Source organism: Oxyura jamaicensis, chromosome 7 (genome assembly GCF_011077185.1).
Source record: "Oxyura jamaicensis isolate SHBP4307 breed ruddy duck chromosome 7, BPBGC_Ojam_1.0, whole genome shotgun sequence".
Lineage (NCBI taxonomy): Eukaryota > Metazoa > Chordata > Aves > Anseriformes > Anatidae > Oxyura > Oxyura jamaicensis.
In genome coordinates, this window is record NC_048899.1 from 22,144,549 (window position 1) to 22,165,519 (window position 20,971).

Genomic DNA, 20,971 nt, shown 5'->3' on the forward strand with positions numbered 1-20,971 from the left:
TGCTTAACTATTACAGAATTGAAGAGATAATGTAGGGGCTTTATGTCTTTTTCTTTGTTTCTTTCTTTTTCAGTGGTATACTGATGAGAACCATGGAATTCCAGGCCTTTCCAGCAAACATCTCTACACACATATGACCCATTTCCTCAAACAATGTTTTTCTTTGTCAGAATAGATGGGCTATTCAGAGCATGCTAAGGCATCTGATACATCTCTGGGAGAATGCAATGATAACAGTGCCCGGGTTATATAGTTTTCAGGTGGATTGATAGCAGGAACTCTGAAGTTAAAAACTTGATGTTTACATCCATCTTTTATATTGTATATTAGCAGATGTTGTGCTAATACAAGTTCTGGTACATTTAACACCTGTTGGATAGAAAAAAATAAAATCAGAATGTAACACGGCATGTGCATTTATTGCCATATTGCTTAAACTACATTCTGCATTCCAAAGCTAGGTGCTCCATTGCTAAGGCATACTGCCAAATGAATACACTTGCATTTGTTAAGTATAACTTTAAAATGGGCAAGGACAATGAAAGTAGTGCAAGTACCTAATTACCTTTTTAATATGAACCAGTTTCCCAAAATACATTTATATCTCCAATTTCTTGGACAGAATCCAAGCAGGGATAGGAACACACAATATTTGAAGCTGAAATATGGATAATTATCCAGAATATTGAATGCTGTGTTCAAATTTTATTCAGCTCTTCCTTGAAACCCTGATTCTGCTAAACTCGGTGTCCAGGAAGCAGGACATTCATGATAGCTATTTTATATCAATGGTTTTTCTGCTTGTGTTCAGATCATGTGAGCCACATTAGCCTGCTTTTAATCTTCACCTTGGCATTCACATTAATTCTAATATCATTCATCCCAAACTGGGGGGAAAAATCAAAGGATTTTGCAGGTTTTCTTTGCTTTGTTTCCAGTAAAACTATTTTAGGAAGTCTTTTAAAAACTCTAGTAGCTAATAGTGATTTGAACACATGTATTCTTTTGATTAGTAATTAAATCAGTCCTGTCATAATATAAGAGTATGAACAAGATAATTGGCAGGAGATCCATTTTAGATTAAATGATTCTCTGGTCACATGTTTAAAAAATTCTGAGTTAGCCTACTGCATAAGAATTGTCATCTGTCTAATGTAGTATATCATCTTTGCTATTAGCTAGTGAGGGTACAAAATAACCTGAAAAAGATTGTGGAGTCGCCTTCACACAAAGAAAGCTACTTCCTAACTCTTTGAGATTGGTTGCTGCTTCTTTGTGGAAAAACAAGGCATTTCATTTGACCCTCTTGACAAAAAAAGATGGGGTTTAGCCAATATCATTAAAATGTAGAAGTGATTTGCTATGTAACGGATTCCTTCATTTTGTTAATGGTAATATCAAATCTGATTTTCCGCACATGAGAACATTCCTCAGACATCTTTATGTAAATGTAGTTGCCAAGCTGTTTGTAATGGTTAAATTATACTTTGATGGGAACTCTTCAGAAAATACTCAATTAGTTCAGGTTTTTTTGGAAACACTGCCAATTATGTGACGTTAATGAGCTTTTTGTTGGTAATGTAATTAAAATTCAACTGCTATAATCGTTAAAGGAAAAATTATAGCTCTAAGAAAGTTAATGTTAAGCAAATATAACATGAAGTGGGGTTAATTAGATGTTGATTACATGGTCCTATGTGCATTTGCTGTAAACAACAATACTCTCAATAATGTGATTATTTCACAAATAAGGAATACAATTCGGCTGAAATTACTGAGATTTAACTCTCAATTTTTATATTGATACAACACTACAGAAACCATTGCAAATTTGCATTGAAAGAGAGGAAAATCAGGTTCTTGTGGCAGATGCTTAAAGGTTTTAGATATCTGAACATGTCAGTGAGAACCCAGAGCAATTTTCAAAATGCATGGTATAAATCTCACATTAATATCAATATATTGAGTTCTCTTTAAATTTCTGCACCTTTATACTTTATCTATACTTCTGAAAAATCCTGCAAACCCTAGAAATTTGACCAGATAAACCAACCCATTGTGGATACTACAAGTAATAAAGTAATAAAATGCACTGGTCACACCCTGCCCACAGGCCTGTGGTCAGAATCTTCTGGAAGCATTTGAGATAAGGGACATTTCTGGAAAATGTGTCAAACAAAATAACAGAAGGTACCTCCTTCCCAAGGGATGTGTTAGCTATTTCATCATTAATTTGCCCGTATGTCTATTTATTTCCTGAGGCAATCAGAGTACACATCTTCCAAACTGTCCAACATTTACTTTGGCTTGTAGGAAGAAGTTGTGGGGATAAACCATAAAAAACTAGTGCATCATGCTGCTGTCATTTTTGCTTCATTGTTTTTCATGTCGTTAATTTATTTGCTTTATACAGTGTTCTTGCCAAAGAATGGGAATATGTCTTCAGCAGAGTATGACGTTTACACTGAGTTGCTGGAATAATGTAGAACCTGAAAGCTTTTGACTGAGCAGCCATGTATTTTGATGACCTGGGGAAAAATGTCATAGGATACTGTGAGTGTTAAAACAAATAAACAAACAAACAACTTACAAACATATACAACATATATCAAAGTAGCTGTCCTGTGCTAATAACAGGTAATGATGCAGTCATTTATTAGAAATGGTGCAGAGCATTTCTAACCTACCATTACCATATCACACAATGATTGAGGTTGGAAGGGACCTCTTGTCCAATCCAAGATTATCTAGGTGGCTCAAGCAGGGCCACTTAGAGCAGGTTGCCCAGGACCATGTCCAGACAGCTTTTGTATATCTCCAAGGAGGGAGACTCCACAACCTGTTTGGGCAATCTGTGCCAGTGTGCAGTCACTCAAATAGTAAATAAGTTGTTCCAGACAGAACCTCGTGTTTTCAGTTTGTGCCCATTACTTCTTGTACTCTCACTTGTCATGACTGAAAACAGCCTGGCTCCATCTTCTTTACATCCTTATTTCAGATAATTATGTACATTTTCACTAGAAGAAAATGTTTTCTGTTCTGCATTGTTTTCTATAATCACAATCCACTTATAACCATCACCAGACATTTTCAAGGACAGTTGTTTGCCCTGTTCCTTTTTAATACAGCCTACAGTGTTTAACTACAGTTCTGCAAAAGGGCTTGTCTTGATGAATCAAGCTGAAGCTAACAAACGGTTGATTTTATATATGATTAAAAAGTATATGTGTATACTGCAAACATAGAATATGTTATGTAAAAGCCAATGCTGGGACACAGCTTACTCTGAAATTAAGAAATGATAGCTTTTCACAACAAGATTTGCTAAGCTGATGAAAGTATTGCTCAAAGTATTGCTTTCCACCCTAGGACATTTTAGAGGATCCAGTTTTCAGAAAATGCTGAGCACTTCCCTATTTTCTTTTCCCTTTTGAATAATATTCTCACACCCGAGATACCCAAAAATAACACTTCAGACAATGAAACTTGGTGTTTGAGACTGTCTTATAGGAATTGGACTTGATGATCCTTATGGGTCCCTTCCAACTCAGGATATTCTATGATTATAAACAAGGTATACTTGCCTCTGAAGGTGGGACATTGATATTTTCTCCAAATGAAGAAATAGCCACAGACAGAGCTGTTTACAAGTCTGTTTCCACTATAAATCCTGGTTAACTTTTACAAAATAAGGTAGAGGTGCAAAGCAAACCTGCATTTTCATCATCTACCTAATGTTGTGCATATGCATGTATCAATGAATAATATCATGCTGTATGTATCAGTGAACATGCAGTGTTTCTCATACCTCAAACATGGAACTACATTCTCTGCTTCACTTGGGATTGCTATGTATGCAAAGAAGAAAAAGTTTGAAGAGAAAGCATCATTAGTAGATCAAGTATAACTCCAGCCAGGCTCCAGAACATGGTTAGTGTTATACTCATTTTACTTAGATATCAAGTAAAATTCAGACTACATTCAATATTTTCCAGTTTGCCAGTCAGTTCTAATTACAAGGCACAGCTGTTTAGTACATTTTATAGTCATTTGAATGCTCTATATTTAATGTGAATAATTCATAGTATTTGCTAAGAGCATTTGGTATTACTTTCAATTATGAACATTGTCTTCTCAGAATGTAAAGTAACTAGTACATACTTGGCCAGCTCTTCTGCTTGCGCAAATTGATGCAGCTCCATTGATTTCAAACGGAGCGATTCCAATTTATTGTCAGTAGACAGTATGGGATATTTGCATAGTTACAATAACTCTGTTTCCTGAGGTACAAACCCATAGATATCCATGTCAGTGAGCATGGAGTTGCATGCTGTGGTAAGGTGTGGAGACCCTAAATGAATTCCTCTTTTCAGAAAGTCACTCCTGCTCTCCAAAGTGTAGCCATGGAGTTGCACACCTGTTGCACGCATTTGTGTATTATACGTATATGTACACATGCATGTAAGATTTATGCTCCATGTTTTATGTGTGTATGTGTTTATATGTATAGGTTGTACTAATTTCCAGAAAGAGAATGAAGGCCCCTTTCTGCCTGATTATCATGATAGGAAAACAAAAAGGGCTTCACATTCAAGCCTCTGAACTCATGGTTGAGAAGGTTAGGGTGAGAGGGCTTTAGGTGCAATGTACTAAAGAAAAGGCCTTTAGTCATATCCCAAGATACAGCCTCTTCTCTCCTATCTTCTTTAGATTTATATATAAAGATGCTAATAAAAAAAAAAAAAAGCGCATTTTTTTAAGCATTTTGCAGTGTTGTTTTTTTTTTTCAGTTTAAAAAGCAACTTCCTAATTCATTAAAATGTTCCAATATTGAATATTTTTAATAGTTTTTTTTCTTGTACCAACAGTTAAAAAATTAAAAGAAACATCCTTGAAAGAGTAAGATATTCAGAATATGTTAGCCAGTGCATTGGTCTAACAAATGCATTGGTCCTATTTTTATGAAAAAATAACATGCCAGCTGGAATTGCTGCTGCTATGGTATTAGGTTCAGTGTGCATCTGATAAGAATTCTTCTTATTTTACCTCATCTGTAATTTCCCACCCAATTTCTGGTCCAGTAAGTGCTGTCCCTAATAGCAGGCATTACCTTGTGCTAAAATGATGGTGTAGGAAACTTTGATCACCTCCAAATTCAGTGAACTCAAGATACCAATTTTTTAATGTCTCCAAGTGACACCTGAAAAACATTACAATGCAACTTTCCCGAAGGTAGTTCACTTTTAGGTTCTGTCTCTTAGTCGAATTCATTTGAAAGTACTGTCTCATATGTGAACTAAAATACAGAAGGGAGTGAGCCCTTGATTTTTGCCTGGAGGAGCATACTATTGTATTTTATGATGTGAAAGGAAAAAACTTAGTTCAGGATGTGTACATATGCATGTTTCACAGAGTCATTACAATTTTCTATCTTCTTGTTTGCTGTGCTCTTGAAATATGTATTTCTCTAGATTCAGTTATGGCAACTGACAGGTGCGTAGTTCTTGATGGCAGTTCGCTTCTTTCCTGTACTTTTTATTGTACATGTATCACTTGAAAAACAAGTAATCAGGCAGTCATCTTCTAGATGCTAGATGACCTGCTAGATGCTATAACCTGTGTAAAAACCTGCCCAATGGGCTGCACTGAGCTGCTCTGTCTCATGTTTTCTTCCTGAAATCATCCTACTGTAAACAAGGAACTTTAACTGACACAAGAAAATATACAGAGATAAACAAAAGAAAAGAAGCACCTGTTTCCTGGAGGGGAAGGTATTTTCTTACCTTCTGGCTTCTTTTTTTAGAAAGCTATGCATCTTCAACTCAACATGCAATGAGATACCATCTGTAGCAGTCCATTTTAACAAATAAGTATGTGTCATATTCTGCTGAAAAAAGAAAAAGAAAAAACAAAAAGAAAAAGAAAAAAAACACCACGGTCTAAACGGCCCTTTGATCACCATCTGCTGTCGTTTCGGGGTACTGCAGAGCTGGGGAACATGCCTCCCTGCAGGACACAAAAAGCTGACCAATTTCGTGAAGAGTGCCTTTTAACACTTAGTGTAAGAATTGCATTTAAAATATGATTTTGCAGTGGAAATCGAAAGTAGATTAAAAACATAATTTTGAAAACAAAGTATCTCAGTGAGATTGGCATCTCATGAAGACAATTAGATTTTGAGCATGAGTTTCCAGGCTTACTTTGGTTCCTTTGGTACCATGTCTTAGATATTACACTGGTGTTTGCCTAGGGAAGGTTGCTATATGGGGATGGGTTGTTAATAGATCATTTCAAACAAAGAAGTCTGAAAAGCCAAACTTGATAAATATCTATGTAAATTTGTATATGCTATGCTAATCAATGACTGGGGTTCCATGACTTTGAACGTCTGGGAGAGAGAAAAGAATACAATAACAAGCAGAGAGAAAAAGGACATGGGGAAGAGGACATGGAAAATAGAGAAAATGAAGTAGTAATGAAAAGGGAGACTGACAAAAAGGACAAGGAAGGCTTTCTGAAATGACCGAAGGAACTAACTGAAGGCAACGATGAGAGACCCAGAAGCAGTGCTCTCAACTTTTCAGCAGCATCAGAAGTCACTTGCTTTTTAGCTAGAAATGACAAAATGGGACCATGAATCTCAGTACATGGATCCAAGAGCAGAGAAAAAATACTCTAACACTCAAAAAAAAAAAAAAAAACTAAAATTGATTTTGTAGACTATTAAGACCTAGTGCTTCCCTACACCCATAGTGTGGGTGTACTGGGAGTGTGTAATACATCAAGACATTTAGGGTAGAACTCTAGGAATGATCTGTTTAATTTTGTTTGCCACTCTAATGTTAGGGTTATTATATTTATATTCTGCTTCAGTTGTACAATATGGGCTTTGCCAATCTGGCTATGGTCAACCAGCAGAAAATTACCTCAGTGAAGAAGATTCTTTGCTGGCTTCAAGGAACAGTGTTAGGGGAAATAAGAGGGTGTACTGTAGTACACATTTTTTGAGTCACAATTAGACAATGGGCCACTCTAGACTGGATCATAGGCTGTCATTTATGTTCAGTGAGATGTCCACCGTGATTCCAGACCCTTCCCACTTCTGAGTAGAAGTGAAACTCAAGGTTGAATCCTTCATATTTAGTATCTCTCCTGGAATGCATGGTATTCTACATATATTATATATATACATATATATATATATTGGTGCCCTTTTTCATTTTATAAAGCATTATCACAATATACCAGAAAGTCCTTAAAATTCTATAGGAATTTCTTGAAGGGGGATATCTCACTTGTTGCTTCATAGACAGGATAAAATCCCCGTATTCATGACTGGCAGACTTTTTTCAGCTGCAAGGGCCACAGACAAGCTTTGTGGCAATCTCTCCTACCTGTGGTCACCAGATCACTGAACAGAGTCTTCAGCAATGCTGCCCCATCACAGACATGAAATTATTGAATGTTTCAGGATCTTGATAGTAGTTGTACAGAACATACACAGCTATAAAACTTACATCTGTATTTTTTTATATTATTATTATTTCCTTGTAGGATTGGAGACACATGAGCAAAAGGCTTATCTTGTGTAAATCTGTAGGCCACAGTGTGAAACTCAATTTATAATGAAAGTTTGGCATACAGTTCTCCAGTGAGTATGGATTTTCATATAATAGAGTCGGCTTAATACATCTAAGGGTAATTAAATATTTTTGTTAAATTTGACCTGTCCATGGTCATGTATGTCCATACATTTCCATGTATGGTGAGTGGCCATCCCTGTAGTACTTTACATCTCTTCATGTTCATTATATTGGCACAAGATTAATTGAAGAATTAACCAAGCACTTTGGGGTAATAATGCTGTTTATTTTTAACAGTGTATTAAATTTATAAATCTTGATAAAATTGTTAGGTTAAGTGATATTATTAATGTCAACAGGACCAGGATTTTGCTCAATACTAAGCGTTAAATGTGGCAAATCAGAATTTGGAGAAACTGCTACCTTAATCCAAAGCACCTTTAGCCAAGTGTTTATCATCCTAATGCCCTTCTGCTTGATATTTACTTCTTTGGTCATAGCTACCTTACTCCTTTTGCAAATCCATGTTAGCATTGATGTCATAAAGTAAGCAGAATGAATGTGTGAAATTGCTTGTAAAATTATCAAATGAAATGAATAGCAAATATGATGACTTTTTTTTTTTTTTTAAGTTGAATAAGGAAACTGTCAGCAATGATGCACTCTGGTAATGCTTACTAGAGCTGAACAGTATATATATAAGTCCGTGCAAAAGAGGCAGCTAGGCAGATCTCAGGATCCTCAAGGCTTTCCATAGTTCCAGAAGAGAGAGTAGCCACTCCAACTGCTACATATCACTTCAAAGAATAAAAAGGTAAGATTTATGTGAAATACTAGTACAGTTTGTTTGAGAAAGCTGTGTGCATTTTCTGTATTGCATTGTCCAATACAGTACAGGTCCAGGGTCTTTCAAGAAATTGGTATTTTCTTCTGTGGTTATACTCATTAATGTTTGAATTTAATGACATCATCATTTAAATCTATTAATCTATTGAATTAGTTCAACGGAGAAAGATCCCAAAATGAGAAATCAACTGCTAGGGTTGCAGAAGCAACTGAAAGAAGGAAGAGTAAGCATGTAAAGATGAAAGACAGGCATTGTAATAAGAATTTAAATGTGAAATACATTATTATTGATTTTTCTATTTTTATCTCATATATTTATTTTATTTTATATCATCTATTTAGATTTTTTAAATATTCATTCCTTACAGCTACTTTCTAAATAAGAATCAACAGGGATTAAGTTGGCACAATGCAAACACAGTAAATGGGTTTATATAGACACTGACTGAAAACTGTCCATAACAGCTTGTCACTCCATCACCCTACAGATTGCCACTCCATAGCCCTAGTTTCAGATTGGTTTGCCTCAAACAACTGTAATTTTCCTATCACTGTAAGATCTCAGACAGAAATTTTATAGCATAAAAGTAAAAACTAAAATATTTCAAAAGTTGTTGTGATTATTTTATAAAATTCCATTTACTCTTTTGGCCTGCTATGGATTTCTTTATACTAGAACCATTATCTTTTACAGAACTTTACACAAGGCATTGTAGTATATAAATTAGATGTAAAGCACGTCTATTTGAAAAAGTTATTTATTAATAATTAGAAATAATTGCTATCTGCAATTTGCACATTAATAGAAATCTACTTTACTCATTCATACATTTTCATATGAAAATATTCTCTTTTTTACTGATGTAATTCCATACTTTTTATTTTTAAACTGGAAATAGATATGAATCTGACATTTGAACTATTCACTTTTGAAAACTCAGCAAGATTAAGCTAGTTAAATTTGTACAAAAAATGTAAAATTGTAGTGCAGAAAAGACATCTGCAGTACAATACATGGGAAAACCTAGAAAACAGATTGATCAAGGAAATAATATCAATTTCTAATTTCAAATGCAAAACAGATGTCACAAGTCAGTATTTTCAATACTACAGGTTTCTGATCAAGATTTGAGAGACATTTATTACGTACTTTCTGGCAGTTCAAACTGTGGTATGTTATGTTTTTTATCTCTAATCAAAAAGAAAAGAAAACATTTCCATTAGTTCAATACGCATAGGAATAAACCTACTTGGTTTTTGTTGTTTTTCTTTGGTGGAGGGGGGGTAAGTGTAAGATTAGCTTCAGTTTTCCTGCACCCTGACAATAAGATCATGTGTATTTTGGCAGTATCTACGAGTGACTTAAATAACTAAATCAAATAAAACTTTATTCTGATCTGGAAAATATTTTTTAACAGGAATAAACTAAACAAATAATATGTTTTCTGACCATCTCCTATTGTCGACAAAATATGTTTCTGCTCCCAAGAATAAAATAAATTGTTATTTTAATACTGTTTTTCCTTTAACTTGTAGATAACTGCTCTTGCTGATTTGGGTTACCAGTAACAAGTATTAAACATTGAACAAACACAACTGATTCTAAATTTTTGAGATGATAATTTGACATAAGTTTAACAGCTGGTCAGTGCATTTGAAATGCTTATTTTATTAATGGCCTGAATTCTCTTACTTGCATTTATACTTCTTGAGATTTTGATTCTGAAAAAAAAAAAAAAAAAAAAAAAATAGAATCTAAATATACATTTAACTTTAAACATATTCTTAAGGCATAACGTAGCCAATGGTAGCCAGTGAACAGTACTGTTCAGATCCTATAGCACTGAGATATAAGAGAACTGAAAATCTGTTTACTGATTGCAATGGACTTTAAATATTTAAGTTTCATATAAAATAATAGATTTTGGTGTCTGATACTACTATAAACAGACTGGATTAATGATGAGGCTATTTCATTCTGTGTCAGTGACTTAGGTTTATGTCTAAACTGCATCATGTTTTAACAATGCTACAGGAAGTTGTAAAGTATCAAACTTTTTCTAGTTTGTCAGGTTAAGTAAAAGTATAACAGTCTGTTTGTGTACCATTAAGCATGGGAAATTTACTTATGTTTGCTGCAATATCTAGGCTCTGTTTGGTGTCTACACTCATTTATAGCTACATCAGATAGCATGGGGGGGTCATTACAGTGCAACCAAACCATTTTTGTGATCACAACAAAGTAATCTCCCAAAGAATAAGGCAAAGCTTTTGTTCCATTGTTGGAAGACTACGAAATGTGAAATTATGCATTCTGTGGGATTGACATTGGATGTCAGTGTTGCACCACCAAATTACAGCTCCAAATGAAACAGCAAAAAGAGAGTTCTATGCTATAGCTAGGATTATAATAAGATGGAATGATAACATGGGCACTGCATTATTTGTTGGTACTATAGGTAGGATATATGTAGGTGTAGAAATTAAATCTCATATATCAGGGCATTACAGAAGGCAGAAAAGAGTCACCATACACACTAGGAAAAACAAACAAATAAACAAATATATTGTCTGTAGCTTTTGATTGAGACAAGGAAATCATCTCCATTGCTTAGCAGTACAATCCACCAGGATCAATTTATTTTCCCATTTTTTATCAAGATTTTATTTATTAAGATTTAGATTCAAAATACTTCAGTATTTTGATACTGACATTGAGGTATTGTAGTAAACTATTTATATTACTCATTATCTTAAAAATTAGATCTCACAAAGTACTAAAAACAATATATTCTTCTTAACTGTAGATAAAATGCCTGCCAAGAGTCAAGACTTAAAACTTCATTTCATAACAGATGGAAGAAACAAACTTCCAAAAAAAATTCTGCTCTGAAGCTGAGGCATACTAGTGGGACGGAGTAGAAGTCCTACAGCAGCAGAACTATTGATGCTGGAGTAAATTTTTTGCACGGCTCAGTGCAGAGCCATGTCCAAATCTCAAAACAGAGTAATCTATACCTTCTCTACATATAATTTCTTCATAACTTTCATATGGCTTCCTCCAGCCCATAGTATATTTAAATCCAGCCTATTGCAGCAAGGCATTACCACAGAGGAGGAGTTCAATGCAGATTACGTTTAGTGGGGAGGCTGTTTTTTTGCTGGGTCTTAGTTTGCCACATATAACTTTACTTCGGTGTACTCATATTTCATATATATCCCTATGTTTTTCAGGCTGTAACATAAACTTCCATAGAAAAATGTCATGGATGGCAGAAGGGTTCTTTCAAATACTCAAGTATCAGTCCAAGTGCATGATGATGATATTATTTCCAGTGACATTTTGCTCTTGTGAACTCACTGCATCTTCTGTTGCTTTTAATGTTATCTATATTGATTTTAAAGTTAGAATGATGTACTATTCATCATTCATTTAATTGGTATTTACTCATTGAATTAATGGTATATTTAATTTATTTGTCAAGGTCAAAAGCACCTAATATTTTAAATTCATTTTCTTTTCTATACAGTCATTCCAGGAATTTAAGGGATCAAAACCAATAAACAATAAATACTAACTGGTTTTGTAAGTAGATTTCCTCTCATTTCCTGTTTATACAGATGCCCTCAATGCAAAGCACTTTTGAGACTATTAGCCATCAGCTGCTCATAGTCCTTTTTGCACAGGGTTTTGTGAGCCCAAACAAATAGCATTTCATTTTTCAGGATTACATGTCAACAGGCTAATAATAGTACATTAAATAATGAAAATCATAGCACATAGGGAATTAGGAAGAACATTTTTCCCACTGGTGACTATTCACTAAAAGTGAACGGTACTACTTGTATGAATAAACCAGTCACTAATTCAAGTACTAAAGAGTCACCTATCAATAAGGCATTCACTCCACAGGCCTACTACTGCAATATGGTTTATTTCCAAAAAGGAAAAAAATTAAAGGGGCGTGGAGGGTCAGGAAGAATGAATGAGGAGTTGCTGATGTGACAAAGTTCTTGACAGCAATTTGCATTTTTTTTTCATAGTAAAAGAGATGGAAAAACATAAAAGTCACAGCAATACCCTAGTTTTGCTGTAAAATGATGTTATAGAAACAGATTGAATGTTTAACATCAGAAGAAAGCAGAACAAAGGAGATACAGACCTTTATACTCATGTTACAGAGGAAACTGAGGATGCAGCTAGTCTCAGCTCACCTGGAACACAGACTAAAGCCTAAAGATATTACATCTTGAATGCCTACCCAAGGCATTGTAGTCTCCATCCAGTTACACAAGGTCTCAATATCTTCAAGTTTAGATCAGCATTAAGGATCTCTCTTTTTGATATAATTGATTCAGTGGTATATAAAGATGATTACATTTTTCTTTGTTGCCTTATTTCTGTTTTTACAGGCAATGAAAATGAAAAGTGTTTATTTTGTTGCTGGGCTCCTTTTAATGATAGTTCAAGGCAGCTGGCAAAATCCTCTTCAGGATACAGAGGAGAAATCAAGGTAAATTCTGTAGATCAAACTTCTAGAAACTCTTGGCCTTAACTTTGTTTTCTTATACTTCAAAGCAAAACATACTGTGACATATTATTCAAAGTACTTAATCTACCATTGGAACTAGGAAGTTTTTAATACTGCAAAGTGAGGCACAGAAGTTTTCACTATTTCAAACAATAGCTGCCTTAGTTATCCAAGAAGACCTTGTAATTGTGCAGTATCCAATCCACTATATTGATTAATTTTACCAGCCAGCTAGTGATCAATAATATGACACTTTTTTTTAACCTTGTAAAACTATAAAATGATATTTTTCAAAGAAAAGTCAGTGTAGAATGTACTATAATCATTGTCAATTAACTGGTTCTAAACTTTTCTCAGATCATTCAAAGCTTCCCAGTCTGAACCATTAGATGAATCTAGACAACTGAATGAAGTGAAACGTCATTCACAAGGTACATTCACCAGTGATTACAGCAAGTACTTGGACACCAGACGAGCTCAGGATTTTGTGCAGTGGTTAATGAGCACTAAAAGAAATGGGTAAGCCTTTTTGCTCACATTGCTATAGATCTCCATACACAGAAAACAACCAAAAATCTAGTACCTGTCTGAATTCAGTTTCTTGATTTCAGTTTCCCATTACAGGCCATGTATAACCAGATGTTTAATGTACTGAAGGAAAATTTATATATATCATTAATATGTTATTAGAAATGAGGTGTATGTGCAAAATCAGTCAAAAGGATTTGGATAAATTAAGTGTAGAGTCTTGATAAATCAAGTGTATCTGATGTACCACCCAAACTGAGACTATATTAGCCTCTTTGGGACAGATTGTTTCAGTGAATCAACTTAGTTTGATATGAATCATGTCAGTAAAGATAATATAAAGATGTCACCTTTGGACCTTAATAAAACTTTCCATGGTTACTCTAATCCTGAAGTTTCATTTGGGAAAAGGAAGCTAAGGTTTAATCTTTATTGACTGCTGCATTACAAATACACCATTAAGGTGTAAGTTGGCGTGTCTTTTTAAAGATACACTTTGCTTAAACACAAGCTACCAAGCTGAAAGTAAGAATAATGTAAGAGCATGTAATTCTGTGCCCTGTGTTCTAGAAAAGATCTATCCACAGAATAAAGAATAAAAAAAATCCATTTAAATCTCTGTGGGAGCCTTTAAAATATAAAGTAATAATTGTATTAATTTAAATTATAGAATTAAAGTAATATTGTATTAATTTAAATTATAGAATTATAGTATCGTTTGGGTTGGAAAGGATCCTAACGATCATTTAATTCCAACCCCCTTCAGGTGAGGTGGTAGGGACACCTCCCACTACACTAGGTTGTTCAAAGCCCCATTTGGCTTGACCTTAAACACTTCCAGGGATGAGGCATCCACAGCTTCTCTGGGCAACCTGTTCCAGTGCCTCACTAACTTCATAGTAAATAATTTCTTCCTTAAATGTAAGGAAGAAATGTAAAATTAAGTCTGAAAATATTTATAATATTCATCCATCAGTCATGGTTGTTTATGATAATATTTAAATAATAACCAATAGAAACTTATGCTCATGCATGCTCTGCAATGTACTGGTAATAATGATCTAATGACTGTGGAATTCCTCTACAGCCAACAAGGACAGGAGGACAAAGAGAATGAAAAATTCCCGGACCAGTTCTCAAGGTATTCTAGTTGCCACAACTCATTACTCTAAAACAAGTCAACCTCATTTCCTCATTTTCTGTTAAACAAGAAAGAAAACTAGTATTCTTTACAACGTTAACATAATCCAAGAAATAGCTATGAAAAGAAATTTTTCTGCACCCATTTTTTATAAGGAAAGAAAATGTCTGGTATTTATTCCTTTACCTGTGTGCTATAGCTGTGTGCAATGGCTTCAGGGAATGCAATGACATAAGAACAACAGATTTTAGGAAAGAACATACCAAGTAATAAAGGAGAGTAGAGAATTAAAAAAAAAATACAAAAAAGGCTGCCAAAAATCATTGTGTTAAGGGAAAGAAAACCAATTAGAATACTAAGGAAGGGTAAGTTGCCAGGCACCAAGTTTTGGGGGGCTGATAAAACACGATACAATGTTTGGCCCTCAGTGCTCTGTCAAATTTTATACAAATTGCTCATAACAGAAAAGGAGAACACAGGACCTGCTGGAGGTCAAAATTTTGTTTCCTGACAATGATTCTGGGAGAGGGTTTGAGAGTTTCAAAATTTGGAGCAAACAATAACAACAAAACACTAAGTGTTTTTGCAAAATAGATTTAAATACCTATATTCATTCTACCTTTTGTTAGAAAATCCATAGAGGGCAGCTTGGATCACAAAGATCTTTCCATTCAAAACACTGTCAATATAATACAAAATCTGTGATAATGTTTCAGCTTCAGTGAAACAGCATATCTCAACAAAATTAACATTTTATCAAAAATGTTCCAAACTAGAGTTAGCATGCTGATGGAAAATGCAGATGGTACTAAATTGGGAGGAATGGTGAAATCACAGGAAGACAAAATATAATAGACAAAATATGATAGAAAGTGATAGAGGCCCTGAAAATTGGGCAGAAATATACCAAAATATGTCTACTTCTCAGTGCAGTTTGTCTTCCTAAGGGCCAGTGTGACATAATTTTGCCATAACAGAGAAAAAAGCATGTTGGGGGGAGGTGATTTTCTTTATTAAGCTGGAGATGATCAGGTTTGAAATTGTTCCAAGATTATCACTTGGTTGGAATGATGTGTGTCCACAAAGCAATTCAAAGTGCAGCAGACTGATATCAAAAGGGGTTAAATCTGAACAGTTTGGCTAAGAAATGCTGAACACAGAAGGACTGGCTTAATGGAAGTTTTAGGTGAGCGCTTATTGGGTAGTCTTACTGAGGTAAAAAAAGTATATCTGTAGAGTACTATAAAGTTTGTTGAGCAGAGCTAATTAATCTAGCAGAAAGCCTTTCCAATGCAGCTCTATATGCTTTCAGCACCTAATTTGATTTGTTTAGAACTAGTTCAGTTATTTCTACACAAAACTGTACTGTATAGCACAGGCATTGCTTTTAGAACTGAAAGACAAAAATACCAAGAGTAATTTCAGAAGCAAAGAAAACCGCTCTCTCTAATAAGAAATGTTAGTTTAGTGGGGAATATAAATTAATACAAGTTAAAAAAATTGTAGTCAGTAATGCAGTCTGATCCTACAGTATTGCTCTTCTTTCAGCAATGCGATCTCCAAGCGTCATGCTGAATTTGAGAGACATGCTGAGGGCACCTACACCAGTGATATCACCTCTTATTTGGAAGGTCAAGCTGCCAAAGAATTCATTGCTTGGTTAGTGAATGGACGAGGAAGAAGAGAGTAAGAATCCATCCATTCCTAATACTAAATTTTGCCATGCTTTCGAGGTTAGAAATCAAGTCTGATGAAATCTTGATGTGTTTTTGATGATTCTTGCTGTACTTCATGTTTTCCTTTTGTAACAGAAGACATTCTGTGAGTGTTAGACTACCATTTTAAGTTACTAAGTTCAAACACATTGAAACAAACCATTTCAGTATGCTGTTACACTCTGAAAGGTCAAGTTATATTTAAGGTCTACATATCTAAAAGTAAACCAGACCTTCCTCAACTTACCACCTTTCCCACTTAACACAACATTGCTTACAGTCTCCTTAACTCTTGTTGATTGAGACAATTCAAGTCAGTGTCATTTTAAATTCCTTTTTCTCTTTTTTATTTTTTTCCCAACCTCTGCAGTCATTTTTTCCATCTGCAGTATTTCCAAGATTAAATTTTTACCAATGTCACTGCCACCACAGCTGCAGTCCATGCTCTGGTGATCATTCCCAGCACTTACTGATGTCTTCTTTTCCTCTTTCTATGATCGACAAACTCTCCCCAAGCTGCTGCTGCCAAAATAACCATCATTTCCTACAGCTATACCTTATTTTCATTTCTAAGACACCTCTACTTCTTTTGCTATGGTTTACAGCTTCCAGGACTCACAGCTTCACAGTTTTGATTTACCTACATCTCTGATTTCTTTCATGCTTATCTTGCTCTCCATATTTCTCAAAATCTATTCACCACATTAGCTCACTCATGACTTTGTATCTTTTTAATGATAGTCTTACACTTGGAACAGCCTTAGCTTCAGTCTCCTTCAGGCAGTTTCTGTCTTATCATAGTTCCAACTCTGCATGGTTAGGAGTTACACCGTGCAAATGCCACTGCCCACCTTTTAACTGTTCTGTATTTATATGTGCCTTTAGACTGTAAGCTCTTCGGGGCAAGGATTTCATCCTATAGTTATATATTCTACTAGCTGTAAAGTATTATGTAAGTCTTTCGTTCTATATAAAAAAAAAATAAATAACAATAACAATAAAATATCATCTCTAAGACAAGATTGTGTGTTGTAGTCAAGGAAGACTAATTAGGTAAAAGTAAATTTTGGAAGTAATGATGATTTCCTGAAAAAAAATAGTGATTTCCTGGGTTAAATAAATGAAGTCAGCTATACAGATAAGGGAAAGGCTGGTGCCACTTCATAGTGATGTTCAGATCTTCAGTTGTTTTTTCTGTCCTTTTATTTTCATGAGCAGAGATAGGGTATTTTAGTATTTGTATGGAAGAGAGATTACAACTGAGCTGTGATGAACTGAGCTTAGAAACCTAGATGGACAATTACATACAGAGCAGCCTCCTGCTTCCCAGTATTTAGTATTATTTGTAGTCAGACTTGCATATAGTGTTCCCTAAAATCAGTGCATGAAAAGAGAGTCTGCCACTGATCGCAGAGCATAGTGTGCTTCAGTATCAGTACACCTTATTGGAGCCCATTAAAATCTCCCTTTATTTGATGGGTTGAAACAAGCTTTCTAAACAAAGGCCCTTGGCACAACAGTTTTCCAGCAGTCAAAAAGGAAGAGAGCAAGAATCAAGATCTGATTCCAAATACAAAATTCAATTGTGCAACAAAACAAAACAAAAACCATAGATTTTATACATATATTGTAATTCAGGTATTTTACACCTTCTCAAATTGCTGCTTTTACTGTCTAAATGCTTATGAAATGTAATTGTAAGTATAAAACTAAGACTTTGTAAAACAAACAAAAATGTATGAAAATTTGACTATAATGCTTTAGTACTGATATTTCTTTAAAAATTATTCTTAGTAAATCTACTGTTAGTTTTATTGATGCCTAGTCTACTTAGCATAGACTGAGTTACGGTTTTGTATGTATGGCTTTTTCCAAAAAATGATAGAGAGGAATCTAGACTTACCTAAATGAAGAGTCATGCCTCGTAAAGGGAAGCTTTTATTCTTTCTTCTGTTGTTAAAATAATGCTTCAAAATTATATGCTTTGATTATCAGCAAAATGCTTTTGCTGATATGCTTTGTGCTATACTTAGTCATAACATCTAGCTCAACCTTTAACTAACTCCTTAAAATCACAGGAAATGTGCAGTGTATTAAGATCCTATAATAAGGCCCTCTTAAACAGTTTGTTTTTTTGATCTGCAAATTGTTTTATAATTTCTTCCCTTTGAAGTTTCCCAGAAAAAACTCTTGTAGCTGAAGAAATGGGCCGAAGATACGCAGATGGCACTTTCACAAGTGATATCAACAAAATCCTGGATGACATGGCTGCCAAAGAGTTCCTAAAATGGCTGATTAACACAAAAGTTACCCAAAGGTGCTTGAATTTTGATAATATTTATATTAATATACCAGGTTTTTAAATGTATTTGTCACACAAAGGGAAAATACAGCTCATTTTTCTCTTAACTATTGAGATATGTGTAAGTATATTACAAACTTTATGTTACAGACAGTGCTGAACAAGGATAAGATACTATAAGCAGAAGCCACTCCAAATACAAATTGTATTTTGCATCAGTGGTGAACCCGGTGAACCTATTTAATAATTTTCTATTTAACTTCAGGGGAGTTTTGCCAATTAATATTGCCAGAAGTGTGGTCATATTAAATTACTGAAAATTAAAATTCTCCTTTGCCATGGGCATTATAAAATCAGAAATGTTTATTGGGAAAATGACACCAAATTCATTATTCTTTAAAGACTGTGATATAAAACTGCCTTAAATTGTGGCTTGCCATTAAGGAATAAGGTACTGTTATATGAGTTCCTGATGGCTAACAACTTAAGAAACCTGTTTTAATTTTGCTGTAAGTAGGTAAATGCTGATGGAAAAGCAACATTTTCCATCTGAGCTCTGCAAACAAGTAAATATGTGAGGATTATTTGTTAACATTAGCAAAGGATTTCCAAAATATGTCAAAATGCCCACTAGAGGCACATATGAATGGCAAAATTTTCTAAAATGTACGATATCCATTGCAAAAGTTTATTACTTTTAGTCTTTTGACTACTAAAGGACCCAAAATCACTAGTTGATCTTGAAAATCTGATACAAGACATACTGTCTCAAAAAATGTAGAAGTTATAATTCAAACACAGTTTTGACTAACTTTTTCATATTTTTGTGTTTGTTTGTGGTTAAGCATTGAAACAATTTAATATAATCATCTATGTGAGACTTAAAAAGATTTTCCTTTAGGAGTAATTGTTTTCAGTCCATTATTAGAGAGAGGCATTGAGTGGTTTGTGGAACTAACAGTAGATGTAGTTAGATAACAGATGAGTTAGTAGATAACTCTTAACAATAAAAATTGTTTGATAGGTATTTCATAAATCTTGGGAGATTTATATGTTCTATTTTTTTTTTCCCCAGGGATCTTTTGGAAGAATACCAGTAAAAATGCAGAATAAAAATGGGATAAATGAAGATCTTCACTGCATCAACTGCCAGTTATTAAGAGATTCTGAAATCTGTATTGTCATTTACATTGGGTGTAACAAAGCTATGTCACCTTGCATGCCCGGAATTAATTGTAGTGTTGTTTAGTGTTGCCAAAAGACTACATATATGGAATACCTGTTGTCTAAGGGATGGCTATCTTAATAGCTTTAAGAATATGAAAGTTCCACATTTTCATATTTTCCATTTATTACGACTGAAATAACTCCATTTATATTTACATATGAAATTATTTTTCTAAAAAGCTGACATACAATGATTCAATCATCAATTATATGTGATATTTTTAAGGGTCTGGCAGTTGCAAATGTCTGAGAAGTGAATATCCCTGTTGAAACCTTTGTTATAAAAAGGCTAAGCTTTAAGGATATTAAATGATAGCCTTAAATAAATTTTTTCAAGCTTCCTTTCTGTTGACTTTTAATGTTTATATCCCTTCTGCCTGTTTTCATTTTATTCTAATATGTTAGTGTCACTGAGATCTTGGAAGTGGTTTGTTTGGAATGTCACTTTTTCTCCATAATGATTTCCTTAAAAGAGCTGTATGAACTTTGCATTATCCTTAGTTGAAAAAGAAATAATGTAAGATGAAGCTAGAGGTGGAAGCAAGACTGAACAGTACTCATTAGCATAAATTGTTGTTTCTCAGCAAAAGCAGGACAGCTTTGAAAGATGTTGAGTGCAATATACTTTCTTAATAGTGGAAACTCTGCCACCTAGTTTCTTCAGGTTTTATATGATTGCCAAGTAAAGCCAGCTTAAATGGCCCAGGGATCACTCTTATCTGTGCTGTATTCTTTTCTTACTTCTTCCTCTGAAAACCATTGTGCCCATCATCTCCTGCAGTTAGCAGCATTGTACTATAACATATTAGAAAAACTGTTATTTCAGTAACCTGTGCCTTCTCCATTCTGGTCTCAGAGTTTCTAGCAGTCCAAACTCTTTTATACTCTCAGTTGGCCAGGACACATTTTTGTAAATACAGTAGTAGCTGCAACTCTCAAACAGACTCAGTTGCTTTTACGCACCTATTACTTCTTATGAATCCCCAAACTCCCTTTTCTCCTTTTGCCATAATAGCAGTATGCCAGGTATCTATACTAAAATGCTCTGATGGACAAATGGTTTAAGAGAAAATCAAAGGGCTTACCTAGCAAGTATC

General features: G+C 34.4%; 2 protein-coding genes across 3 annotated transcripts in view; both read left to right on the top strand.

The window, feature by feature from the left end:
• The window catches only part of FAP (fibroblast activation protein alpha), a 40,743-nt gene extending 38,389 nt beyond the window's left edge, over nucleotides 1-2,354 (top strand). The window contains exon 26 of the mRNA XM_035331530.1: nucleotides 74-2,354. Coding sequence (XP_035187421.1) covers nucleotides 74-175 — 102 coding nt within the window. The 3' untranslated portion in view covers nucleotides 176-2,354. The remainder of the gene's footprint in view (nucleotides 1-73) is intronic.
• A 1,305-nt stretch (nucleotides 2,355-3,659) lies between these two features.
• GCG (glucagon) lies at nucleotides 3,660-20,215 on the top strand. 2 transcript variants are annotated; one of them, XM_035331539.1, is made up of 10 exons: nucleotides 3,660-3,930; nucleotides 5,699-5,771; nucleotides 7,555-7,651; nucleotides 8,216-8,397; nucleotides 12,843-12,943; nucleotides 13,319-13,480; nucleotides 14,577-14,630; nucleotides 16,179-16,316; nucleotides 18,519-18,662; nucleotides 19,723-20,215. In XM_035331539.1, exons 5-10 carry the CDS (start codon nucleotides 12,846-12,848, stop codon nucleotides 19,745-19,747), a joined length of 621 nt encoding a protein of 206 aa, XP_035187430.1. In that variant the 5' UTR covers nucleotides 3,660-3,930; nucleotides 5,699-5,771; nucleotides 7,555-7,651; nucleotides 8,216-8,397; nucleotides 12,843-12,845; the 3' UTR covers nucleotides 19,748-20,215. The 2 variants fall into 2 exon arrangements, with proteins under 2 accessions (XP_035187430.1, XP_035187429.1); XM_035331538.1 differs by lacking the exon at nucleotides 3,660-3,930 and having other exon boundaries at nucleotides 4,904-5,771.
• The last annotated feature ends 756 nt before the right edge of the window (nucleotides 20,216-20,971 follow it).